Source organism: Aythya ferina (assembly GCF_964211825.1).
Source record: "Aythya ferina genome assembly, chromosome: Z".
In the NCBI taxonomy this organism is placed as follows: Eukaryota; Metazoa; Chordata; class Aves; order Anseriformes; family Anatidae; genus Aythya; species Aythya ferina.
Window position 1 is genome coordinate 21,463,989 of NC_140299.1, and position 27,488 is coordinate 21,491,476.

Genomic DNA, 27,488 nt, shown 5'->3' on the forward strand with positions numbered 1-27,488 from the left:
AGAAAGAGCAAGATAATTACTTGTTTTCTAGCACTCTCCTAAAAGAAGCAGCTGTGAATGTTGCTGATGCATATGGAGATAGGGAAAAAACAAACAAAAAAAAAAACAACAACAAAAAAAAACAACTGAACTTCAAAGCTTCATCTACATAAATAGTCAAATCTCAGTACAGAGGCAGAACAGAATAAATAGGTCATAAGGTGTCGTATTGTTAAAGTTGTCTTGTCCAAAGGTACCTGTGCAGTTTTTCAGCCATTTCACAAGATTCAGAAAGAGCTCAGATACCTTCAATCATATTTCACTTGTTTCCAACAAACTCATTAAGTTTGTGTGACCTTCTTTCTTGTGGAATACCATTTTTCCAGCACAGCACTTTCTTTATAGATTATTTTGTTGTTGGAGAAAGAAAACTTCAGGTGTGAAGAAAAGGCATATAACATTTTTTTAAAAATTTATGGGGAGGGCATTTCATATCCAAAATACAATTGAAATTTGCTAACCTTTAGGCACAGTTTAAGTCTTTACATTTAAACATTTGTTGTTTTTTTAATTTTTGGATAAGTTCAATACCTAGAGTTCTTCTATCATCTGATTTGAAATTAACAAATATTAGTGTGTTCAGTTTCACTGTGAAGAAAAATAAACAGCTCTGAACTCTGTATGTGCAGAGTTTTTTTAATGTTATGTGGAAAAAGGAGATCTTTTGAGCATCTGGCACAATGGTATTCATACTTTATGATTTTAACAGCAGCAAAACTGGTCAACTTTGCAGTTTGCTTCTTCTGTCTCCTGGTAAAGGGAATTTTTCTGTCTCCTGGTAAAGGAAACTACAGGCCTGTCAGTTTGACCTCAGTACCAGGGAAGCTCATGGAGCAGATCCTCTTGACAGTCATCACGCAGCACTTGCAGGGCAAGCAGGCGATAAGGCCCAGTCAGCATGGGTTTATGAAAGGCAGGTCCTGCTTGACGAACCTGATCTCCTTCTATGACAAAGTGACGCGCTGGGTGGATGAGGGAAAGGCTGTGGATGTGGTCTACCTTGACTTCAGCAAGGCTTTTGACACCGTCTCCCACAGCATTCTCCTCAAGAAACTGGCTGCTCTTGGCTTGGACTGGCGCACGCTTCGTTGGGTTAGAAACTGGCTGGATAGCCGGGCCCAAAGAGTCGTGGTGAATGGAGCCAAGTCCAGTTGGAGGCCAGTCACTAGTGGAGTCCCCCAGGGCTCGGTGCTGGGGCTGGTCCTCTTTAATATCTTCATCGATGATCTGGATGAGGGGATCGAGTGCACCCTCAGTAAGTTTGCAGATGACACCAAGCTATGCGCATGTGTCGATCTGCTTGAGGGTAGGAAGGCTCTGCAGGAGGATCTGGATAGGCTGCACCGATGGGCTGAGGTCAACTGCATGAAGTTCAACAAGGCCAAGTGCCGGGTCCTGCACCTGGGGCGCAATAACCCCAAGCAGAGCTACAGGCTGGGAGAGGAATGGTTGGAGAGCTGCCAGGCAGAGAAGGACCTGGGAGTGATGGTGGATAGTCAGCTGAATATGAGCCAGCAGTGTGCTCAGGTGGCCAAGAAGGCCAACGGCATCCTGGCTTGTATCAGGAACAGTGTGACCAGCAGGGCTAGGGAGGTGATCGTCCCCCTGTACTCGGCTCTGGTGAGGCCGCACCTCGAGTACTGTGTTCAGTTTTGGGCCCCTCGCTACAAGAAGGACATCGAGGTGCTTGAGCGGGTGCAGAGAAGGGCGACGAAGCTGGTGAGGGGCCTGGAGAACAAGTCCTACGAGGAGCAGCTGAGGGAGCTGGGCTTGTTCAGCCCGGAGAAAAGGAGGCTCAGGGGCGACCTTATTGCTCTTTACAGATACCTTAAAGGAGGCTGTAGCGAGGTGGGGGTTGGCCTATTCTCCCACGTGCCTGGTGACAGGACGAGGGGGAATGGGCTAAAGTTGTGCCAGGGGAGTTTTAGGTTAGATGTTAGGAAGAACTTCTTTACTGAAAGGGTTGTGAGGCATTGGAACAGGCTGCCCAGGGAAGTGGTGGAGTCACCATCCCTGGAAGTCTTCAAAAGACGTTTAGATGTAGAGCTTAGGGATATGGTTTATTGGGGACTGCTAGCGTTAGGTCAGAGGTTGGACTTGATGATCTTGAGGTCTCTTCCAACCTAGAAATTCTGTGATTCTGTGATTCTCTGAATTCACATTAAGTGGCAGGTGATTTCTCTTGGACAGGTTATTATTTCTCATAATAAGAGCCATGCTAAATATTTTTACAGCTTTTGAGTGTCCGCACTTCAGAACTTTTGTATCTTTTGAAACAAGAGGACAAGGTTACTTACCCTAATTCTTTGTATTACTTTTGTGTATTGATCATCTGAACAAGGTACATAGCTATATTGGAAAAGATATCGTGAATAGCTGCAAATCAGTGAAAACATCAATTACATTATTTTTTCCAATTTCTTATGTTTTTTGGGCCTTCTTCAAACTGGCCTTGAACACCTCCAGGGATGGGGCATCCAGAGCTTCTCTGGGCAACCTGTGCTACTGCCTCACCTCCTGCTGAGTGAGAAGAATTTTCTCCTAACATCTATAGTCGAAATCTCTCCTCTTTAAGTTTAAAAACGTTCCTTCTTGTCCTATCATTATTTGCCTGAGGAAAAAGTTACTCTCCATCCTTTTTATAAGCTCCCTTTAAGTAATGAAAAGCTGCAATGAGGTCTCCCTTGGAGCCTTCTCTTCTTCAGGCTGAACAGCCCTACCTCTCTCAACCTGTCTTCACAGGAGGTGCTCCAGGCCTCTGATCATCATTGTGGCCCTCCTCTGGACTCGGACTCACTTTAACAGCTCCACATCCTTGTGCTGGGGACCTCAGACCCAGATGTAGGACTCCAAGTGGGGCCTCACAAAAACAGAGCAGAGGAGCACAATCCCCTCCTTCCACCTGCTGGCCACTCCTCTGTTGATGCAGCCCAGGATGTGGTTGGCTGTCTGTGCTGCAAATGCACGTTGCCAGCTCGTGTTGAGCCTTTTGGACCCCCAGGTCCTTCTCTGCAGGGCTGCTCTCACTATGTGTCTGTACTTCTGTCTGGAATTGCCCCAGCCCAGGGACAATGTTGCTGTCATCAGTGCACCTTGCACTTGGACTTGTTGAACCTCATTAGGATCACATGGTCCCACTTCTCCAGCCTGTCCAGGTTCCTTTGGATGGTATCTCTTCCTTCTGTTTTATCAATTTCACCACTCAGCTTGCTGAGAGTGCACTCGATCCCACTGTCATTATGATGTTGATAAAGATAGTAAACAGCACTAGTCCCAAAACAGGCCCTTGAGGGTCACCACTCATCACCAGCCTCCACCTGGACATAGAGCTATTGACCACCACTCTCTGGCTGTGCCCATCAAGCTGATTCCTTATCCACTGAATGGTCCACCTTTCAAATCCATCTCTCTCCAAGTTGTAGATCAGGATTTCATGCGGGACCATGTCAAAGACCTTACAGAAGTCCAGGTAGATATTGGTTGATCTTCCCGTGTCAACTAATGCAGTCATATTGTTATAGAAGGCCACCAGATCTGCTTTTCACTTACAGTGGGAGGCACATTGCTCCCCCAACCCCTGCCCAGTGTTTCAGGGACTCAAGAGATGTGGGAAGCCTGACTGGCAGTGAAGTCTGAGGTAAAGAAGTTGCTGGGTACCTCATCCTTCTCCATGTCTATTGTCATCAGTCCTCCTCTCTCGTTTATCAGAGGGGGCATGCTGTCCTTGGCCTTCTTTTTCTGGCCAATGTATGTATAGAATCCCTTCTTGTTATTCTTTGCATCCCTTGCCAAGCTCAGTTCCATCCATGCCTTGGCTTTCTTGATCCCATCCCAGCACACCCAGACAGCATTCCTATGCTCTCCCCAGGCCACGTGTCCCTGTTTCCACTGCCTGTGCATTTCCTTCTTGTGCCTCAGTCTGACCAGCAGGTCCTTGCTCAGCCACCCTGGTTTCCTGCTGTTCCTTCTTGCTTTCTTATGCATTTACGATGATCTTGCATATTTATTCTTCAGTTTATATCTCTTACTACTACCACAATCACACTTTGTCTGCTTTATCGACTAAGGGAATTTAAATTAGCCTAGCCCCATGATGAGGTCTTTAGGTAATGCAAATTACCTAAAGTAAAAGTAAAGTAATGCAAATTACAATTGCCATTTGAATGACTTCAGATGTTAAAAGTATGTGGTGGGTCTTCCTATTGGATGGTATACATTTGTGGTTCTCTTTCTCCCCGTTATTGTTAATAAAGCAATTGCTATTTTGAAAACCATCAAGCATTCTATATTTTAAATGATTTGAGGTGAATCCAGGGTTTGCAGATATCATGGTTATAAGTTTCAGTGTAAGCATTGTTCAATACTATTTTGCTTAGCTATGTGCATGTAACTACTACGTGTTTTCACAGTGTAATTTGATTCAGATGTTACCTGTAGTGTAAAACAAGTAGTTTAAATCTTGTGAGAAAGAAGGCAATAAGAACAGCTGGAATTTTTTTGAAGCTTCCTACTCTGTTGTAGACCTGTGGCTAGAGTTAGTGAAGATCAGGTAAGAAAGGAGGCCTAGATAGTTAGTTTTAAAGCGATAGTGGTAGGACAAGTAGTCAGGGATGCAAATGAGTCAGTCACAGCATACTCAAATTAAGACAAGAAATGTTTCTGGAAAACAGCGTTAGGTCAGTACAACTTGGTACACCAAAGTGTACCAATGAGTGAAACATTCAAACACCAAAGTGTTTGAATGAGTGAAACACTGTTGCTTAGAAGAAGATGGATTATACTTCTTATACAAGAAGATGGATTAAGTAATAGTCTCAACTGCCATTTAAAATTTATGAATATATTGTAATACATTCAGGAAATAAAATATGCTGTTGATCTTTTGCAGCTTGCATCTGGTATTTATAGCTTTGCGTGTTCCTTGTGGAATCATCATACAGATACGTTCCTACAACAAGCTTGTAGAGGGGATGAAGCTGCTGCTACAAATTCCTTAGAAAGAACCTTGTTATCATTGAAAGGTAATAATACAGAATAATTATTTAATAATGAGTATTTAATAGTAATATAATAATAATTTAATAATGAAATAAGTTTCTTCACACCTGATGATTAACAGTTAAAGAGTAAACAGAATACCCGTAATGTACAGAATTCTAAATTATTTCAGGAATCATGTTAGGTATGATAGAGGTATCCAAAGGCCCGAAATTTATGTATTTTTTTAATTTGGAAATTGGAAGAAATGCACAGCAACTAATCACGTTCTGAAATCTGAACATGAGAAATATCTACACAACTAACTTCTTTTTTCCTAGTGCTTCGTAAACTAACAGTCCATGGGTTTGTAGAACCTCATCGAAGTGCAGAGGTGATGGTAAGTAATATACATCTGTTTCTAATTGTAAAATCTCTTGTCATTATTTCAGGTGTTACAGCAATGTTTAAAGATGGCTGAAAGACACATTTTTGTTTTGTAAAGGAAATTAAAGTAATACTCTATCAAAGTTGCCCTCCTGTAAGTTAAGGATCATCAGACCCTAGATAGATCCTAGATACTGTGACATCAATGGCAAGATGTCTTTGGGGAAAGAAAAAAAAAAAAAAAAAAAAAAACCTTAAAAAGTGTCCCATCCAGTTTGTGTCATGTGATAATAGCATCTCTCTCTCTACCGATAGATTTCAAGTGTACTCTTCCCCCCATCATTTGAAAAGATGTTTTTAATTTAATGATGAATGTAATGGTGTATATATCCATGATAGATTTTCTCTGATTATGAGATGAAAGCCTGTGGTATGCAGCCCATCTAGGGCAAAAACAAAAATAAGAAAATGAAATCCAAACCTCTCCTTCACCTCAAAACACTTCAATTTGCTGAAAAAGTTGGGTACCTAATAGCTACATCCTAAACTGTGAAGTAGAGAACAGTTATACCTGCCATATTACATGCTGAGTTCAAGAGGAAAGATTGTAAAGCAGGAGTCTGTATTTACAGACTCCTCTTTCTATTGGAGGTATTATGCTATTTGTGTGGTGCTAACAAAGATCATCTGCTAGCTAGCTAATTACTTGTTTCATGATGAAATTGCTTGTCCATTAAAATTAATTACTTAATTGAAAGTGATCCTGGGATGTCTGAGCCATTAACGTGTATGTTTGGCTCAACTCTCTTTTCATAACACAGTGCAAAATGAGCTTAATCTATAGACACATATACTGTTATTACATTTTTCAGGGTTTTCTACATGCAGTGTTTGAACGGCTAAAACAGTTTCTGGAGTGTAGTAAGTATCTTAATCTTTCCTTGTGTTGTTTAAATATTAGAAATTGGATGAAAGAGTAATACAGTTCTATCAAAATATTTTTTTATAAATGCAGAGTTGTTATTTTAAATGGTGCTGAAACTGCACAGGAAAGACTTAAATAACTTTTTTTTGCTTTTGTATTGAAAGACTAAAACCCCACCAAAATCATACCCAGTGTTACAATGTCTATTTTGGGGAGAAGAAAATCTTAACCCATGGAGTGACAAAGTATGCATACTCAAATATGTAGATATTACAGAAACACACATCTTGAATATTCTTTTTGTTTTTCATATTTCCTTGAGTCTACTATATATTTTGGTAACTGTCAAGTGGGAAATAATTACCACATTCGGCTATATGTACTTTATGCCTGGCAGAATAGTACTCTTAGGCAGACAACCACAACCATGGGTTAACACAGTCAACAGAAGTATAAGCATAATTGGCAAGTGTTACTGCTTTTGCAGGGAAGTTACCTAAAGCAGGTAAAAAAAAAAAAAAAAAAAAAAAAGAGAAGCTCACTGGTATTGCATCTGAACTGACTGCTTTTCTGCTCACTTGCAGTAGGCCTGCAAAGCCATTCATTCATTTAATTCACCCATAGTGCAAACCATTCTTTAATTTGAAGCTTGTCAGGCCACTCTCTGAGGATTCAACAATTTTTTTTTCCAATGTTTGATGTCTGAACTGAATAGAAATACTTTTTTGATACTAATGAAAGTAGTTGGCTCCAGAACTTGTACTTAGGTGAGAAGCGCTGATCTGGACTCTGAACCTTGTTTATATGAAAGCTTACAGAAACTTCCATTCTGCACAATGCCAAAACATTTTTTTAATTTTTTTTTTGTCTTCTAAAATATGATCTTCTATAATACAAGCTTCTCTGCATGCAACTGTTTGCCCTGTCTGCTGTGCTGTAATCACGCACTTTCTGCCCCTTCTTTCATTGTTGGCTATATAATCTCCTGGCATAAACTGAATGACTTTTAAGGCGATCCCATCTTGATGCTTTATGGTTGTCATAGGATTTAGATGTCCTAAGATAAGAAATGAGCTGAGGCTTACTACACTTTGGTTTCTATAGAATCACAGAATGGTTTGGGTTGGAAGGGACCTTAAAGATCATCGAATTCCACCCTCCTATCATGGGCAGGGACACCTCTCACCAGACCAGGTTGCCCAAAGCCCCATCCAGCCTGGCATTGAGCACTTCGAAGGATGGGGCATCCACAGCTTGTCTGGGCAACCTTTCTCAGTGCCTCATCACCCTCTGAATAAAGAATTTCTTCCTAATATCAAATCTAAACCTACCACCTTAAAGCCGTTCCTCGTTGTCCTATCACTCCAGTCACTCCAACAGAGGTTCCTCCCCAACTCTCCCGTAGGCCCCCTCCAGTTACTGGAAGTCTGCTGTAAGGTCTCCCTGGAGCCTTCTCTTCTTCAAGCTGAACAACCCTAACTCTCTCAGCCTGTCCTCACAGGAGAGGTGCTCCAGTTCATTCTCATGGTCCTCCTCTGGACTTGCTTCAAGAGCTCCATGCCTTTGTGCTAGGGGCTCCAGAGTGCTTTTGGGAGGGGTCTCATGAGAGCAGAGCAGAAGGCCAGAATCACCTCTCTTACCCTGCTGTCCCTGCTTCTTTTGACGCAGCCCAGGATATGGTTGGCTTTCTGGGCTGCAAGTGCAGATTGCCAGCTTATGTCAAGCTTCTTGTCCACCAAACCCCCCCAGGTCCTTCTCAGGGCTGTTCTCAATCCGTTGTCCACCCAGCCTGTATTTGTACTTAGGATTGCCCTGGCCCAAACGCAGGACCTTGCACTTGACCATGTTGAATTCCATGAGGCTTGTACAGGCCCACCTCTCAGGCCTGCCCAGGTACCTCTCAATGGTATCCCTTCCCTCCAGCATGTGGACCCCACCCCTCATCTTGGTGTCATCTGCAAACTTGGTGAGGGTGCACTCAATTCCACTGTCCATGTCACTGGCAAAGATGTTAGTGCCAGTCCCAATACTGACCCCTGAGCAACACCACTCATTACTGATCTCTACCTGGACAGTGAGCCATTGACCGCAACTCTTCGAGTGCAACCATCTAAGACTTATCCACCGAGTGGTCCATCTGTCAAATCCATGTCTCTCCAATTTAGGGACAAGAATATTGTGTGGGACAGTGCTAAATGCTTTGCACAAGACCAGGTAGATGATGTCAGTTGCTGTTCCCCTATCTACCACAGCTGTAACTCCATCATAGAAGACCGGATTTCTCAGGGATGATGTGCCCTTAGTGAAGTCATGGTGGCTGTCACCAGTCACCTCCTTATTTTCCATGTGCCTTAGTGCAGTTTGCAGGAGGATGTGCTTCTTGATGTTGCCTGGCACAGAGATGAGACCGACTGGCCTGTAGTCCTTACCAGTAAGCTGTTTTTCAAAAGCACACACCACTAACTATAATGAAACTAGAATTTACTTCTGTTATATCATCTTCTTTGCTTGTATGCTGTCAATATGGCTGTCTTTTGTTTTTTCTATTTTCTTATAAAAGCTTTCTTTGTTTTCTAAATTCAGATTGTTCTTTTTTAAATCCAGACTCTTTTCCAGTGTCCATAATCTTTTTTTTTTATGATGGGTTTTCTAGTAAGGCACATACATAGATATGTAATAAGGATATACCATAGTATTCTTATAAGGACATTTTAAGCTTTTCAGTCTGCTCTTGCTAGCATTTTGCTTGCATTATTTTGACTGTCTTTTATGATTGAGTGGTGTGTAATGATGTCCCAACTGTTTTACTCAGATCAGTTATAGTGACTTTCACTGCAGCTGAGAGAAATGGTTAAAGATTATTTTTTTGCAATACTCATTACCTTCAATTTATGACTTTGAATTTACTCTGCCATAGAACATTTTTTTCTGGCTGCTATAACCCCTGAACTGCAGATAAAAACAAGTTGTTCACCAGTATTAACTTTTTAAGATGTAGCTATCCAGAAAGAAAAGGGGAGTCTGAAAAAATGATAGTTGTTAAATATCTGATTTACCAGGTAGAAGTATAAGAGCAGAAAACGTATGCAGAGATCGTCTAGAAAAGACTATAATTCTGTTCACTAAAGTGGTAAGTATATTCTCCATACAGTTACTGAATAGATTTGAGCAGTGCAGTCCCCAATATGTATGTTCCTTAAAACCAGTAGGTTTCAGATTTTGACAAGAAGAAGGTACTGCAGCTTGGAACTTCTTTGCTATACAATAGCCTTTATTTTATTTTATTTTATTTTTCAGAAATGTATTTGTATGTTCATGCTGACATAAATCACAGGAGCAAAGAATCCATTTCCTTAGTGCAAATAGAATGGCATTCTATAAGTAAATTATTAACTAGTCTTTTGTTTAAAAAATAAAAATAAAAAATCATGGTCTTTATTAGAAATAATGAGGTTTTTCATCCAGTTAAGTACTTCTATAAGTACTTAGATTGCTATTTCTAAGGCGCTGTTAGTTCTATTGAATCTCTGGCTAGTTCTGGTTTACTGAAAGAAAATTAACAAAAATAACCCTTCTCTTTCTCAGTTTTACAGTCTATGACTTCTGTATAATATAGTACATTTTGAGTTTTTAGCTAATTCTGTGCAACCATTAATTGTGTTACCAGAAGGTGATTTTAGCATTGACATTTGCTTTGCCTTTAATAGGTATAAAACCTAATGACTTCCCATTGTTTGCAAATTATGTTTTGGGACAATGGTTCTAATTTAAATGTTTAGCATAATTATAATAGGTGGGAGGCACACATAGCCGTTAGTAAAATTGAACTGAAGGTACTCAACTCAACATTCTTAGTCTTTATCATAGTACATCTTCTTTTGAACTAATAAGTCTTCTTTTAACTAATAAGCAGAGTATGGGGGCACATCTTTTTTCATCTTTTTTTTTTTTCCCCTCAGAGACCTGGAGAGAAAGCACACGTTATTCATAGATAATCTACCACCTCTAGAAATTAAGATGTAAGAATTTAGCTTTAGGCATTTTTGCAAGTAGTAGAGATTAGGAAGTTGTAAGCACATTCTAGACCACAAGTTAGAAGAACTAAGGTCAAGAAGTAAGTGCTTGTTCTGCAGTGTTGGGTGCATGGGGGGAAAAAAGAATTTAAACTTCCTACACTTGCACCTCCTATCTTTATGTCCCATGTGTTTAATTATGAGAATGTCAGTAGTATCTGGTATGCCTAATGAACAGATAGTAAGTATCTGTAGTGACCAATTTAAATATTTTTCCTTATGTTCTGTGTACATTGGAATTGCTTTTTGTGATTCGGTATAGGATGTCTGGAAATTGGCAATAATTTCCTGTATGTTTATGGTCCAGTGAAAATACAGAGGGTTGCCTCTCCTTAGTAGTTACCCATTTGGAGGCTGGAATTTTTTTAAACAACATGAACCTTAAATGCTGCTCTAGAAGTACCTGTGGATATCAATGTGCTAAAATGTTGACAGCTTTAATTGAAGTGGATGTGTTTTACATACTGTGTTGCTATCAAGTTGGTCAAGTTGAAAACAGGTATTGTTCCTTAAACTTTTAACAAAGGATAATTTTGAATGTGAATCAAGAATTTAGTGGAGAAACTAGTGCTTCATTAAGTTTTGATACCGATCTTTTCCTAATTTCCTCCTTTCAATTTTATTTTCTATAATTCTGTATAAATAGAAAGCTTTTCTGTAATTTTTTATGAAAGTATTTAATGCAAGACTTGCACAAAAATTAATTTGATTCTTTTGCTCTTCTCCTTGCTTAATTTCTAGCTTTTGGACTTCCTGGATCAACATCCTTTTTCATTTACGTCTTTAATTCAGAGATCATTGGAATTTGCTGTAAGCTATGTTTTCACAGAGGCTGGTGAAGGAGTTGTATTTGAGCGCTTCATTGTACAGTGTATGAATCTCATCAAGATGATTGTAAAAAATTATGCTTATAAGCCATCAAAATATATTGAAGGTACTGCTGCTATTTACTAAATATATTTTTATATTTTGTGAAAAAAAATTAGCAAGTTGTAAGTGAACTCCTTTGAGTCATACTTTTGAAGCACTTAATGCATCAATACTTAGTAATATGCTTCTGTCTCTATACAGGTAATTCTTGTGTTGATGGTTAAAGTGTTGATATATATGGACATAGATTTGCCAAACATATACAGTGTTTGTTTTGGCTGTATAGCATGAAGTATTTGTTTTTATTGCTGCTTTCTATAACCAGTGTTAATTCCTTAAAACAAAAACAAACAAAAAATGTTATCCTAGTTGTTTTTAACATTATATTTGGATAAACTTTTTGAATAGATATAAACGAAACCTTCTTTGAATTCTGTGTTTTTTAATTACATTCTTCAGTAATGTGGTGTGTGTGTGTGTATATATAAAGCAGTAAAGCAGTGTTTTTCACTTTAGTAGCTGTAAAACTTGATAAATATTTTGTGAAGCTGTACTGACTGAAAGGCTGTCTTATTGTAGTGTTTGAGAACTCCCATAAAATTAAATTACAGAATCACAGAATGGTTTGGGTAGGAAAGGACCTTAAAGATTACCAAGTTCCAACTCCACTGCCATGGGCAGGGACACCTCCCACCAGACCAGGCTGCCCAAAGCCTCATCCAGCCTGGCTTTGAACACTTCCAGGGATGGGGCATCCACAGCTTCTCTGGACAACCTGTGCCAGTGCCTCACCACACTTATACTGAAGGATTTCCTCACTATTTAATTGTAATCTGGATTTTTATGCGTTTCATTTCAGATAGCAGTCCTGAAACTCTTGAAGCACATAAAATAAAGACGGCATTTTTCACATATCCAACACTAATGGAGATATGTAGGAGATTAGTCACTCACTATTTTCTGCTGACAGAGGAAGAATTAACAATGTGGGAAGAGGACCCAGAAGGCTTCAGTAAGAAACTTGTATAGTTGGCCACAATTTATTTAGATATGGGTATAATATATGTACCTCCTACAATATTGGTTGTTTACTTTTTGCAGTCTTGCTAAATTGCCTCCAGAGGGAGTGTTTTCCGTAATGTGAGAGCTTTCTCAGTTGTCCATGACACTCACATTTAAATACTAAACTTTGTTTGAACCATAGCTGAAATAATGCTTTCTCCTTTTCTTTGTGAAATAATAGCTGTAGAAGAGACAGGAGGAGATTCTTGGAAGTACAGTCTCAGAGTAAGTATTTCACTTTGAAATAAAACATTCTACATCTCCACGTGTGCTTCTTGATAGTCTTATAACCAGGAGAGATGATAGGTGGTAAAAAGATAAGTTCATGTTTCTCAAAAAAATCTTTAGTTAAAGAAATTTAATTCAAATTAATGTAAATGAACTCCATTTGTTTATCAATGGTTAAACTTTCTGAAATGTATTGGAAACTATGCGCTTCATATTCTAGAAGGGAGGAAAAGGAGTTTGCTTCAGCATTTTGTGTTGTGTAGGATCTGGTGGTTATTGAAGAGAAATTGTCTCTTTTTTAAACTGATAACTGATGTTATCACTAATGACTTTATTAGTATACATGATGAATGAAGTTTCAGATGCATCTGTACCTTTCAGATCAGATCAAAAATGTTCTTTTGGAGTGAATCTCCCAATTATCCATGCTGTGCTTTGCTTTGCAAGATCTCAAAGCATATTTGCTGGGTTACTTTCAGATTAAAATAACTTTGCATATCTAGTGCAAGTATAGCATTCAGTCCAAATGACTGAACTAATGCAAAGGGAAACTGAGTGTGGTCGTTAGCTTCTCAGTTTTTGTGTTACTTCACAGATGCAGTCTTGTACCACAGAGCTCGCTAATATTGTTTCATATTATATGCTGTATAAAATGAAATGATATTTCATATAAAACTAATTTATCTACAGAAGATTACATTTCAAATTGTGGCTTGCACTGTAAGGTATTCAGTACTTAAAAAATTCAGCATAAAATACATTTTAATTGCCATTTTCTTGACTCTGAAACGTTTTTTTTTTTTTAATTTTTCAGCCATGTACAGAAGTTCTTTTTATTGATATTTTCCATGAGTACAATCAGACTCTGACCCCTGTGCTTTTAGAAATGGTTCACAGTCTGCAAGGTAAGCTGTTTGAAACATACAGAAACTGTAAAATGTAGTGTTCTTTGTTTTTTATAAACTGCTTTATCAACTTTTGTCAAATACTAAACAATTTAACCTTGTGATAGCTAATGCTACATAGCACATTCATTCTGTATTCTGTATTTGAAAGAATTTGTTAATACATTAAAATTTTTAAACTTGCTATAAAAAAATACAATGTGTACGTAGGAAGAGGAAATCCTAAGTATTCCTTCCTTTTCAGTGTGACTTTTAGATGACTGACAAAGATTGAAGCATTTCTGCTTCTGTGAAGTTTCAGGCTTTCTTGAGAATGGTGAAGTTTAATGAAGTCTGTGAATTATTTTTTACCAGGAACTTTCTGTTCAAATGTTGCAAGACAGTTTATGTTGATTTTTCCATGTCTATGCAAGAATCGGGGGGAAAAAACATTTAAATAGAAAGCTCAAGGTATGCTGTTGTTTTGGAGGGTCTAGAGGACTTTCCAGCTCTGTACAATCTACTTTTAAAATCTTAATCTTTTTCTGTATGAAACAGAAGCCTTTGCAGGCTGAGAAGTTACTTTTTTTTTTTTTTTTTGCTCCCAAACTTAAGTTAAGCATCCATAGAAGATAACAAGTAATAACTGGCCCTTTTTCTCTAGTGTTTTGGCTTAGGTTTTGTTTCTCCAGGTTGCATCTTATGTAATGTTTTGTATTTGACATATATATTTGATATATTCTACTATAATGTTTTGTATTTGAACTTACCAGAATGACTCAGTACATCCTATTAAATAGAAACAAGGCTCAGAAAATGAATGTTTATTTCTGACTTCACATCCAGAACCTCTTCATATACACGTTTCTGGATGGTTTGCTGTGGTTTGATACTGGGAACTGCAGATCCCTTATAGAAGTGTTATTTTGTTTTCCGAGAATTATGAAAGATACTATTTTTATGTTATCAGATACTCATACTTTTTTTTTTCCCTGAAGACCCTTAGTACCCATTTCTGGGTATTTTCAGTTTGAGACTTACAGTTAAAGTACAAGATGGTATTAAGAATTCATTATTTTCAAGACTTGGGAAAATTTTTACTTAGGCATTCTAAGCACACATGCATAAACATATAAAGTATATCAGAACTACGTCTGGGTAGTAATTGTTTGCAGTGTCTACCTCATGGTAGACACGGTCTTCAATCTGCTCATTAAAATACAATTTCTGACTTGCATATTGCCATGAAAGGTAATTCTAATCTGAGGAAGCAAGTCAAGAATAGGTTGTGAAAGCATATTCACTGAAAAAGGTATAAAATGTGAAACACTGACTTGTAAGTAAAAATAACAACATAGTCCTAATTTAGAGTATAGTTAGTTGAAGCATAAGCTCTTTAAGAAAGCATCTTGCTTGCAGTCTTTATTTTAGTTATGCTTTTTTCTTTAACTTTTTGTCTTGTAGGAACTACCAACATGGAAGATACCAGTGCTATACTGATTAAAGATGCTGGTAAATTAAATTTTACTTTACCTTTGAAGGAACAGAGCTGCTATTGTGTATGTGCTTGACTTCTTAAACGTTATATGAAGCATATGCAAGATGTATTTTTTAAGACATTTGGAAAGTAGGATCTGAGTCCTGTTTTTCCTTGAGCTTGATGTCAGTGTTAACTTTTAGAGAGACTCGTGTAAATATATGATACTTTTTCAGCTTTTTAACAAGCAATTAGACAATGTCCTTTACCTTCCTATTTTTTCCTCTCTGCAAGTAAATGAACTGCAATGCTGTCATGACTATATTTTATAAATAGGGATATTTTTTGGCAAAAGAGCTGTTTGAGGCCTCTAATGAAACAACTCTTGATATTAGAATGAGATCTTCATTGTTCTTATTGCTTTTAACTATTTTCAGGAGTGTTTAAGTTATATGCATTGCTTTTGTTTGTTGCACTTACACTAGCAAAAGTGTTTTTAGTCTTAAATTTGACTGAGTATTTAGAATTAAAAATAAAACATTAAACAAAACAATAAGCATGACTTTATTGTTTTTTCCCAGTGTATAATGCAGTTGGACTGGCTGCTTATGAGCTGTTTGATAGTGTGGATTTTGATCAGTGGTTTAAAAACCAACTACTAGCAGAACTACAGGTTTCTCATAACAGGTAAACACCTTGGTTTGGTATGTATTTCTTATTTAAACATGAATTATTGTTATAAGTCTGGTAAGATAGAAGATCTGATTGCAAAATTACAAAATGCTTGTTATTTATAACACATCCACCAAATGAACAGAGGCATGAAATACGAATATATAAACACTCACACATGTAATGTTCATGAAACTGATATTTTGTTGATGTTTGTTAGTGTGGTGGCTATTTTCCACTCTCTGTAAAGATATTATCACTCTGTCCTCTTGAAGCTCTTTGACTTCACTAAACTTTCTCAGCACAGCCATATTTTCTTATTTAAAGAAAATTTCTTAGGCCTCCAGACTTCCCAGAACCCCTTAGGCAGCAAAGTCCTGCTGAAACCTGTGGAAGTGATTTCTGTGAAGCTGTAGTTTAGCCAACGTGGTGATTTGTTCTTCTGTACTAGTACAAGCCCCCTGTAGCACTTTTCAGTTAATTTGGCCAGCAATAAAATATGGAAGTAGGGGCAAATTTGAATTACGTTTACAAAGTGTGAATGATTACAGTCTGGTTCTATGTGAAAAGTCTTACATAGTTTGTCTGCCAAGGGTTTTTCATCCCACCAAAGTCCTCTTCGCTTGGATGGCCTTCATCTGAGTACCTGTCTTTAGTGTCTAAGGTACTGTCTAAGTCTTTGGTGTTTAAGGTATTTTGAAAGATATTTTTTTGGTACCTCGGAATAGAGATGGACGACTCTGACTAGGAAGACAATTTTCCTCCCATTTCCTCAGGCTGTCACCCTTCCCTTGGGGGAAGAATGCTAAATGCTTTTCTACTGCTATCCTCATTAGGTGAATTCCAAATCACCCTTTGACTCAGAAGATGTCTTACTGTGCTTTTCAAAGTCATTGGTAGTGACCCTAATGTCCTTTGAAAAAATTAGCTATTTTTTCTTCTGTATTTGAAATTCAAATAACGGTTGAGTCTGGTGAAATAAAATATGAACTAATTTGTATGCTAATGCCCTGAAGAGCTGCTTTAAGTTGTAAATGACTTTACATAACAAGCTGCTAGTTGACTTTTTTATTTTTAAATGGCAGTTATAAACATTTTCTCTACAAATACAGTTAAATTTCATGTACAGTGGAAGATCCTGCTAAACTTAAATACTTGCCATTACAATATACTTCTCTTCTAATTATTTACTTTAACTGTGTCCGCTGATGTTTTTTTTTTATTTTCCTCATTAGTCTTTTTTTAATATCACAAATCTGTCCTGCTATCTGCCAGCGGCCAAGTACTGTAATGGTTATGCTAAATGTCAGAAAAATGGGAAAAAATGAGAGATCCTGTATATATGATTGTTCCTTTGCTGTAATGCTGCCCCAGCACCAGTCTCTAAATAAAGCTGATGTCATATTGGCAGCATATTCTGTTTTTGGCATATTTATGGTGGTATATTTATGCAATCTACACATATATCATTAGTAAAAATTGACAAAACTTTTCCACAGGTGATACAGTTGTATTTATAGTAGGAAAAACCATTTGATTGGCATTTGTGATATCCTGGGATGAAATTGCTGTGGGGGCAGGAGCTTACAGTAGCTATTGCTGTGTTATGCACAAAATAAACAGTGTTTGTGACAACTTCAAGATTCATTTAGGAAAAGTGGTGGTTTTTTGTGTGTGTGTTTTCAGACATGAATTTGTTTCCCAAGCCTTCTGGTGAAGAATTTTGATTTGATAAAAAAAATTACTACATTAAAGTTACAGAAAGTTGGTCTTGACAAAATAATTTTTTAATAGTTGTTTTGCAGAATATTGTGTTCGTATTGATTGTTAGATTTATTTTTCATCAAAGTATTTTAGAACAGCAAACATAATGAATATAATATTTTTTCCCATCTTTTTTTTTAAGGTATAAACCAATACGTCGACGAGTAATCTGGCTGATTGGACAGTGGATTTCAGTTAAATTCAAATCAGACTTGAGGCCTATGTTGTATGAGGCAATTCGTAACTTGCTTCAAGACCAAGACCTAGTGGTAAATATAAGAAATGTTTTGGGTTACACATTCTCTATAAACATAAGTGAAACATGCATACTGTACCGTATATAAACTTTGGAAACTCCATAACATCACACTTCAAAGTCTGTTGTGTCATGCAGAAAATAATCTGTTTGGAAGTTTGGGGGGAGTCTGTGGAAATGCTGGAAAACAAGTTTGCAGGCATGAAACCAACTTAAGATGTCCACTAGGTGATAAATCTGGGAAAATGAATGGCAAGAGCATCCGTTTTTGTAACAAAGTTGTGAGGCATCTTGAGATAGATTATTTATTAACTCAGGAACAGTTTGTGTAGATAAACTATATCACAGAATATCCTTGTTTTATGTGGTATACAATATTACTTAAGCATCAACATAGCTATTGTCTGCTGGCAGATTATGGTAAATGTCATTGGTTGATAAGCTGCTGTTTGAGCACAACTCTGGTTCAAGCAACAATTTCAGTTTACCAGCAGGTGAAGTTAAGTTGAGAACCTGTATTAGTGTTTTTTTTGTTTTGAACAGACCTAGCATCTACCCAACAAACAAAACAAAAGAAAAAAAATATGAAGAAAACTGCCAAAACCTAGATAGTTTGTTAGTTAAATATTACTAGCTGGCAATCTAACAGTTATTTCTGTGACAGCTTCTCCAGACAGCTTTAGCAAAAGCAGGATGAATTTTCCTGCCAACGCTATGACTTCTTAGTTAGTGCTTTCCCGATATCTACCAGGGAAGAACATGCTACCTTTTGAGATTGATTTATTTGCTTTTTGGGTGACAGCAAGACATGAGATAATATCAAATTAAACTCCTTTGCTGTTACGACATTTTCTATCACAGGCTTATGATGGAAAGATCTTGCTTAATTCTTTTTTGACTTCTGTGAAGGTTTTGCTTGAGTTGTTTTTCCAGGTAGTATCTCCAGGCAATGCCAAACAAACTGCAAACGATACTAAAAGCAAACAAAAACGTGGCTTGACTAACTAACCAAATTTCTTGTATCAGAAGTAGTGTGGCCAGCAGGACTAGGGAAGTGATTGCTTCCCTTAACTTGGCCTCTGGTGAGGCTGCACCTCAAATAAATACTGTGTTCAGTTTTGGGCACTTGACTATAAAAAGGACATAAAGGTGCTGGAGTGTGCCCAAAGAAGAGCAACAAAACTGGTGAAGGATCTAGAGATTAAGTCCTTTGGGGAGCAGCTCAGAGAGATGGGATTATTTAGCCTGGAGAAAAGGAAGATCTGGAGACCTTATTGCTCTCTTCAACTACCTCAAAGGAGGTTGGAGCAAGGTGGGGGGTCAGTGTCTTCTCCCTGGCAGCAAGCGATAGGACAAGAGGAAATGGCCTCAAGTTGTTCCAGAAGAAGTTTAGCTTGGATATTTGGAAAAATTTCTCCACTGAAAGGGTTGTGAGGCATTGGAAAAGGCTGCCCCATGGAAGTAGTTGCCTCACAATCCATGGAGGTATTCAAAAGACAGATAAAAGTGGTGCTTAGAGATACGGTCAGCAGACTTGGCAGTACTAGGTTAATGGTTGGATGTGATGATCTTGGAGGCCTTTTCCAACCTAAAGGATTCTATGTTTTTATGATTCTGTAACCAAATTTCTTAGAGGGTGACAGAACACAAAGAACAATTCAATTACTAAAATAACTGGTTTGATGTTTTTAGATACTATGTTGATAATCAGGATAATGTTTAATGGACATAAGTGTTATGCATATTTTGTCTTTCAGGTTCGTATTGAAACTGCTACAACACTGAAGTTAAATATCCTTTTAGTAACATAGAAACTTGATTAATTCTAAATTAGATGTTACTGGAAAATAAGCAGCTTTAAACTTACTACTAAAATTTTCACATTATAATTGTTATGTATTCATAAAATAATAGCTTGCTGTAGTCTTGTGCAATGTGCATTATTTTCCTTAATGGCTTTTTACCTGTTGATGACTTTGAATTCAGAACTGACCAGTTCTTACCGGTAAGAGCATCTATATGGATGTATTCTCGTGAGCTGGAATATCCATAGAGAAAAGCAGGAAAAAACATGTCCTATTTCATTTTAAACCAAGTTATTTAGTAATCAGTGTGCCTGCGTCTGCATTTATTTTTAGTTTTCATAGGGCAAAATGTGAAGATTCATGTTGCTGCCCTTAAGGTTGCTGATGTGCAGTATTCAGACAGACAATTTAAAACCTGGCTATTACAATTTCTTTTTGTGGTGTTTAGTACTTTATATACAACGTGTTACCAGATGCTAAGATTTTTCATGCTCAGACAGTATGTATGCTGTTGTTAGTGAGTAGTTTCCTTCTTGCCTGTTTCAAACAGTACTTCCAAACATTCTGTTGCACATCAGTACTAAACATAGACATGTGGTTAAAATAGTGCATTAAAAACATGGATTTGTTCTCCTATTTTGGTGTTTCTTAATGTGGTCATCATTGCTGGCATTGAATAAACAAAATGCTACTTATAAATGCAGCAAAAAATTATGTTGATATTTAAATGTAGCAGGTGTTTGTCCTCATTTGGTTGAGACCTCTGTGTTAACTGTAACTTTGGGGGGGGAGGAGGAGGGAATGAAATGCAGAGTGTATCTATACTCTAAACATTGGTTAAGATGTCTTTTTAAGTTCAAAATCTAATTTTTACCTTCTGATCCAAGAGCTGGAAGACCATACTTTTGCTCTAACCCTAGCAAAGTGTTCCGTCTGGAGCGAAGGTTTTCAGCTTCATAGAATTTTGTTTGTGAAATCATGTTCATACTATCTGAAACACGAAAATGATCTGTGTTCAGATTGATTACATACTTGAACTGTTACGTAAGAGCGTATCTGAATTATGGTGGTTAGTCTGTGGATATCTAATGTGCATTTTTCCAAATGAAAGAGTAACATTTTGCACACTTCTATGAAACTTGAAAGTCACTTAATCTTTCAGTGTTGTAAGTGTACTGAAAAACTAACAATTCATATTACTGATTGGAAAGGGTTCTTCATCAAGAGGGTGGTTGAGCACTGTTTGGACAACGCTCTCAAAATTAGGGTTTGATTTTTGGGTGGTACAGTGTAGAGCCAGGAGTTGGAGTCAATGAATGTTGTGGGTTCCTTTCGACTCAGGGTGTTCTATGTTTCTTGGATATTTTTTTCGATGGTCTAATACCTAGTTCTTTTTTTTTCTTTTAGTATCTGGAATCCATGTTTACACTGCTCTTTCAACTACTTCAGGAAGTAACAGAATGTGACACAAAAATGCATGTTCTTCATGTTCTGTCATGTGTGAATGAGAGAGTCAATGTACAGGTATTTTTTCTTCTAGAATTCAGACAGTGTTAGCTTTATATTAACACCACAGAACTTACTGTTTTGGACTTTTGCAAAAATAGTAGAAAAATAGCATTGGTTAGTCGACTGGTTGTTGTTAGAGTAGGTGCCTGTATTATTTCCTTTATTTGGTCATCTACTTTTTAGTTTTCATTTATCTCTTTGTGTAATATTGTTCTTGTTCCATGTTCTGGTTTAACACGTCCGGCAGCTAGATACCACACAGCCGTTTGCTCACCCTTCCCCCTCCCTGTCTGGGATGGGGAAGAGAAATGGGAAAGTGAAGCCTGTGAGTTGAGATGGAGACTGCTTATTAAGACAGGAAAATAATAATAAAAATAATAATAACAATAATGATGATAATAGTATTACTAATAATGTGTACAAAGAAAGTGATGCACAATGCAATTGCTCACCACCCGCTGACCAATGCCAGCCTAACCCCAAGCAGTCTGGCCCTCCCACCCCAGCTAGCCACCCCTATATATTGTTCAGCATGACCCCATATGGTATGGAATACCCCTTTGGCCAGTTTGGTTCAGCTGCTCTAGGTCTGTCCCCTCCCAGCTCTTGCTGTACCCCCAGCCTGCTCGTTGGCAGGACAGAGTGGGAAGCTGAAATGTCCTTGGCTTGGTGTAAGCACTGCTCTGCAACAATTAAAACATTGGGGTGTTATCAGCACTCTTCTCATCCTAAGCCAAGACATAGCACCCTACCAGCTACTAGGAAGAAAATTAATTCTGTTCTAACTGAAACCAGGATATTCCATTACTATAACTTTTTAAATTACTATTTATTTGTGGGATTCACTCACTTTTTGGAGTACAGAATGCATTTCTCTGCTTATTTTAATGCATTTCTTGCAGTTTTCATTTTTTCCATTTTGTATCTAGTTATATCATCTTACATCTGACCTATAACTTTATTAAACCTTATATATTAGACATTTCTGGGGACAAAATGCTTTATATTCCCAAGGAATTCTCATTGGCATGGGTAAGGGTTAGGATTGCCTGTACAGCACTAGTTAACACAAACTTGGAATTTGACATGCAGTTACCAACTTCCTGCTAAAGTATATAGTTTGGTTTAAACTTAAAAGATGATATTTTTTGCAGAAGTAAAAATGAATCGTTGACTGCTTTTGTCTCTCTTCTGGTTTGCTGTATTACTCTATTAAGGGCAGAGACAGTGCATGCTTTGTAGTTTCTCCACCTTCTACAAGTAATTCTGTGTGAGAGCCAAATGTAGCTCTCTTAATTTTCCCTCGTAGGAACAGTCAATGTGATAGCAGATTTATCTGCATTTGTATTTATATCAGCCATGGAAGCAGCAGGAAAAGCGACTTCACTAAGAGTCTTTGAGTCTGTTAAGGTTAATTCATTATTAAGTACTGTAGTAAAAAAGTAGACTAAAGTTTTAGCCATGTAGAGCATCATAGAGAAAATTAGGTTAGGACAACCATCTGGAGGTACAATGCAAGCTCACACAGCATGTCAGAGTTTATTCAGGACCCTCTCCAGCTGAATTTTGAACATCTCTGACAATGGCAATTCTGCAGTCTTTGTTTTGAACTGAATGCTTGGTGTTTTATAATAACTGTGGATAAAAACTAGCATCTGGCTATTGAGTGTTGTTTCTGGGAGAAAGCAGTTGCTGTGTGGTTTTATTTGTGCTTTCTTTTTAGTAGGGGAGAAGCTTTTCAGATGACACTCTGTGTGTCATCTGAAGGGTTCATATAGGTTTTAGAATTATGTTTAGTGTCCTGTCATGGGCTCTTTCATTCTTGTCATTATCACAGGGTAGATGTAACCCTGTAGTGATTCTGTCTTTCTCCCCAGAGCTGACAACATTGTTAGTTTGAACTAGAATTCAGTGGGAAGTGACGATTTTCTTATTTCCATTTAAAATTTTATACTATTCCTTCTCAAAAAAAAATCTAAGTTTTGATGTACATTGGAACATTTATATCTGAGTTTACTTCATTTTTCTTGCTTTTTGTACTTTTCACCATTTTGGAAAACTTCATAAACTTAAAATAATCTTTAGGGATTTATAAATGCTTAATTCTCAAATCTTAAGCACAGAAAACAAAACTCTAGCTTGTTAATAGTCCTGCTGTTACAGATGTCAAGAGAACAGGCATACACTTAAAATGTGCAATAGGTAACTTCTTGGTTATTTTGCTTGCAATTGAGTTTGTGTTTTGTTTTGTTTTTTTTTTTTTTTTTGCTGAAGTCCTGTTTTTTTGTTTTTTTTTGTTTTGTTTTCCCAGAAATATGATGATGATAGATGTAACAGCTTCAGATTAGTGTCCTGCTCTGGAAACTTAGTATGTTTGAAAACTTCATATAAAATAGCATTCAGGAACTACACTGTCTCTAAGGATCCTTTTTCCTGGCACTGCTTCTGGCCTTCTTAATTCAGCAATTGTGTTGTAGTGAAGACGCATATGATGCAGATATTGAAATGTCTTCAGTTATTAAGTTACCATTCATGTTCTATTTAATACTTAAGCTTTATTGTCACCACAAATGTTACCATGTTAGATGTGAAATGTTAGCAGGTTGTTTTCAAACCCCTGTTCGGTCAGAAATCACTTCAGTCACAGAGTAAGGAATATGCTGTTTAAGGGAAACCTCTTAAATCTGTCAGAAATCATGTTTGGGGTAAATTAATGGCATTTTTTCACATATTAAGAAACACATTTGTGTTTTGAACTTCAGATACGACCATATGTAGGATGTTTGGTTCAGTATTTACCACTCCTTTGGAAACAGAGCGAGGAGCACAATATGCTTCGGTGTGCCATTCTGACCACTCTAATCCATCTTGTTCAGGTAAGATGTCAAAAGTACAGAAATGTTGCTGGTGTTTCCTTCACTTTTCTCTTATCAATCATGTCTGCACGCTCTCAATGTGTACGTGTGTTTGGGGGGGGGTATAATTTTTTACATATTTATATAGATAAATTTGGATATACTTTACATATTTTGGCTTTAAAGACTATTTTTAAATGCTATTCAGTCTTATAAAAACATAGTGCTATGAATGGAGATAACCACAGCTATTCGTTTATATTTATAATATTTAAGTATTCAACTGTTTTGTTTCCAGAGGGTTGTTCAGGAAAAGCAGTTCTTTAAGCACATAAGCTTGTGTTCTGGAACATTTTAGTTTGGTTTTGTTATCTTGGAATTGAACCTCTTTTGGTGTCTGTAAAACATCTTGTTCTGGCTTCCTTTCTATCCCAGAAGACATTCAGAATGTCAGTCTCTTCTGACAATGTATATGCTTCAGACTTCAGCAGTGCAGGTGCACCTGTTTCCCCAATGTGTTTCATTCAGCTCTCAAGGATGCAAAATTCCTATTTTGGTTGCAGGCTTCGTGACGAAAGTGAGCCATTTCTAAATCATCGGCTGAGAAGTAGGCCATCATAACTAGCTTCAGAGCAGTGCCTGTTTTTTTAATTTGGCTTTTAATTCAGGTTATCATTAAATGTTTATCGTTTAATCCTAACTCTTTGGTTTAATGTCTTTCAAGGATTTTTTTGGCATTAACTAATTATGGGTCATCTTTAGCATTCTGACCCTTCTGTTACCATTTTTACTGTTGTCTTTTTACTATATAATCCATGATACCTGTAATGTGCTCTTACAATAATTTCTGCAACATTATGTAGCACGTGAGAAAAATACTTTTTCTCAGCTTTTATGATGTTCTCTTCTGCTTTGTTCATGTGTTATATGGAGCAGAGATAATAGCAGCTTTGAGTTGCCTGCTTCATTATATAATTAATTTGCTTCACATATACTTGTGTTTGAATTTCAAATTTTGATTTTCTTTTGAGAACTCATCCATGCTTATAAGTCTTTTTGAGTATACTTGAGTATTTTGTCTTTCTCAATGTTTGCTTTAAAATGGTATTGTCAAAGCTATTAAAATTTCTTTAAGTATGGTCTGTCACCTTACCTTTATTAATGACAGCAGCTTCTAAGTAAAATAACATAAATGTAGTAATACTGAGAATAAAGGTAAATACAATGATTCTTAGACCATTTTGTTGTAGGTTTTTGTAGACGTTTTTGTAGTTCTGCATGTTGTAGGAAACTTTTCCTGGCCCATAATATATTGATGGTGTTTATCAATGTTAGGTTTCATTTGCACATAGTTCGTTTAGTTAATTTTATATAGTTCCCTTGACAAAGATAGATCTAGGTATAACTAAAAGACAATGATAAGATCTAGGTATAAATAAATCCTTAAATCTGAAATAACAAGAAATATCCCTGGTCTTGGCAGGAAAAAAAATAATGCGGTAAGTTAATTAAAAAAAAGAATAAAGTGATCTATAACCACATACTGCCTGCAGAATTAATGCTATTAAACACTTCCCTAATATGCATTGTATCCCACAAACCAACCTTCTCTAGTCCATACTGTATCTCCAACTAACTAACTAAATAAATGTAGAATTAGCAAAGATTGTGAAGGGCTTCTAGGATGTAGGGCAGCTTCCATACAGGAAAAGATTAAATATGCAGGCAGTCTTGAACCTGGGGAGAGGCATGACTAAAGGGGTATTATTGAAGGTCTATGAAAACATTTAACACTGGAATAAAAGTGTAAAAGGAGCTGTTATACGTTACAACTAAAATAAAAGTTATCGTTCTTTTAAAAGGCAGGTTAGTTCATTAAAAAAAAAAATAATAATAATTCCATAATGCATAAATTGTGGAATTTCTTACAGGCCACCATGGAGGCCAAAACAAAATAAACTCAAAAGAGTTTAGACACATTTATGGAAGGCTCTTTGTTGTTGTTGTTGTTGTTTCTCTTTTAATCAAAATTTATTTAAAAACAGGAATAATAAATTATTCTACAAAACAAAGTGGTAATTGAAAAATATCAGTTTTAAACTCAAGTTTACAAATGTTAGTAATCATATAAAAGTTGCATTCAATTAGCCTTAATTCTCTCTTGTAGTAATATTGCAAAATGGCCAGTAGTTTCCATTTTAAGAATTCCAATCTTTGTAAAATTTAATTTATGTGTAGCTTCAACAATTTTTATCTTGAGCGTATTTTTAATTGTTTTTTTATTGGCTGATGAAGGAAAGATGTATTTTATATCCTTGGGAAGGAAGACATCTTTGTATATGACTCATGGATTACTTAAAAAAAAAACAAAAAAAAACTTTATCATTAGTCTGTGAATCTTTGTTTAGGAACAAAATCAAACCCTTCTGCTCTTAGAATGTGTCAAAAGGTTTAGGATATGGTAATGTCCAACTAGTAATTCCTTTCTGATCTTTAGCATAATTTATTCAGCATGTAATCACTTAGTATTTGTTAAAGCTGTGATTTTTTCAATAAATGGAATGGCTAGTAAATGTTATTTAGGAATGTGTATTGTTCCTGCAGACCATTGGTAGCTGCTCATTCTCCAAGTATTGAGAAACTTATATAAACTTTTGTTGAGAGAAAGCTTGAGTATCAAACTAAGCAGCTTCATGTTGTATGAAATGGAAGCAGGTTCAGTGTTTGGTTTCTCAAATGCATGTTTACAGTATATAAACTTCTATTTATATAGTATTACAGATCTTTTTCAGTTCTATCCATGAAATGCTTGAGTTAATTTTTTGAAGCATTTTACTTTTTTTTTTTTTTTTTTTTTTTTTTTTACTTACTCCTACAGGGCCTGGGAGCAGACAGCAAAAATCTCTATCCTTTTCTACTTCCGGTTATTCAGCTAAGTACAGATGTTTCCCAGCCTCCGCATGTCTATCTTCTGGAAGACGGTTTGGAGCTGTGGTAAGAAAATTATTTATCAAATTCTAATACTTAATTCTTCTTTTTGTATCTTTGGAAGGAAAAAAAAAGGGATATAACAAAAGCTTTTTAGATATCTTACCTTGACATCTATACTAGACGTTTTTGAAGAAGTAATGTTAAAGTGTTGATAACAGAAACACAGTTGAAAGTGACTACTTGAGTAGGAACTCCTTTTTGAGACAGTTCGTAGAAACATATGGTTTTGTTTAGATAATAAACTGCAAGACAAATTCTAGAATCTCTTCAGTGTGTATGCTGAACTAACAATTTGACATGCTTGACTTGAGCACAATAACCCACTGATTCTCAGAGCTGGTTGCTGGAAGAGATATGGTGTGTTTTAAAAGAATAAAATTGAGAAGTTATCTTTCAAGTGTCATGCTATCTCATGCTATCTGGTGAGTGAACATAAAATAAGAAGTGGCACTGATCTATTTTTAACTGCCTTCTATAAAGGGAGAAAACAACCTTAACCTGAAACAAATTCAACATATTTTTTTTCTATGGGATAGGAATATATTAAAATTGTCTTAAAAGAGTGAGAGATTAATTAGATCTAAATTGCAGGTAAGTGTCTGTAGTTCAAATGCCTAACCTGAAAATGATCTGTTTTATGTTACAAAGATTTATAATGCAATTGGTAGGGAGGAGCAACTTTAAATTGCAAGATCTTCACAAAATTTAAGACAG

At 36.8% G+C, this 27,488-nt stretch overlaps 1 protein-coding gene across 5 annotated transcripts in view; it reads left to right on the forward strand.

The window, feature by feature from the left end:
• The window catches only part of IPO11 (importin 11), a 99,868-nt gene that overhangs the window by 23,617 nt on the left and 48,763 nt on the right, over positions 1-27,488 (forward strand). For 4 of the 5 annotated variants that reach the window (XM_084504702.1, XM_084504701.1, XM_084504703.1 and 1 more), the window contains exons 8-23: positions 4,928-5,060; positions 5,358-5,416; positions 6,276-6,324; positions 9,379-9,458; positions 11,143-11,335; positions 12,131-12,283; positions 12,515-12,558; positions 13,376-13,466; positions 14,910-14,957; positions 15,504-15,609; positions 17,501-17,627; positions 19,372-19,405; positions 19,579-19,619; positions 20,827-20,943; positions 23,691-23,804; positions 26,662-26,777. In XM_084504702.1, the coding sequence (XP_084360828.1) occupies positions 4,928-5,060; positions 5,358-5,416; positions 6,276-6,324; positions 9,379-9,458; positions 11,143-11,335; positions 12,131-12,283; positions 12,515-12,558; positions 13,376-13,466; positions 14,910-14,957; positions 15,504-15,609; positions 17,501-17,627; positions 19,372-19,405; positions 19,579-19,619; positions 20,827-20,943; positions 23,691-23,804; positions 26,662-26,777 (1,505 nt within the window). The remainder of the gene's footprint in view (positions 1-4,927; positions 5,061-5,357; positions 5,417-6,275; positions 6,325-9,378; positions 9,459-11,142; positions 11,336-12,130; positions 12,284-12,514; positions 12,559-13,375; positions 13,467-14,909; positions 14,958-15,503; positions 15,610-17,500; positions 17,628-19,371; positions 19,406-19,578; positions 19,620-20,826; positions 20,944-23,690; positions 23,805-26,661; positions 26,778-27,488) is intronic. The other variant, XM_084504704.1, reaches the window with a different exon arrangement.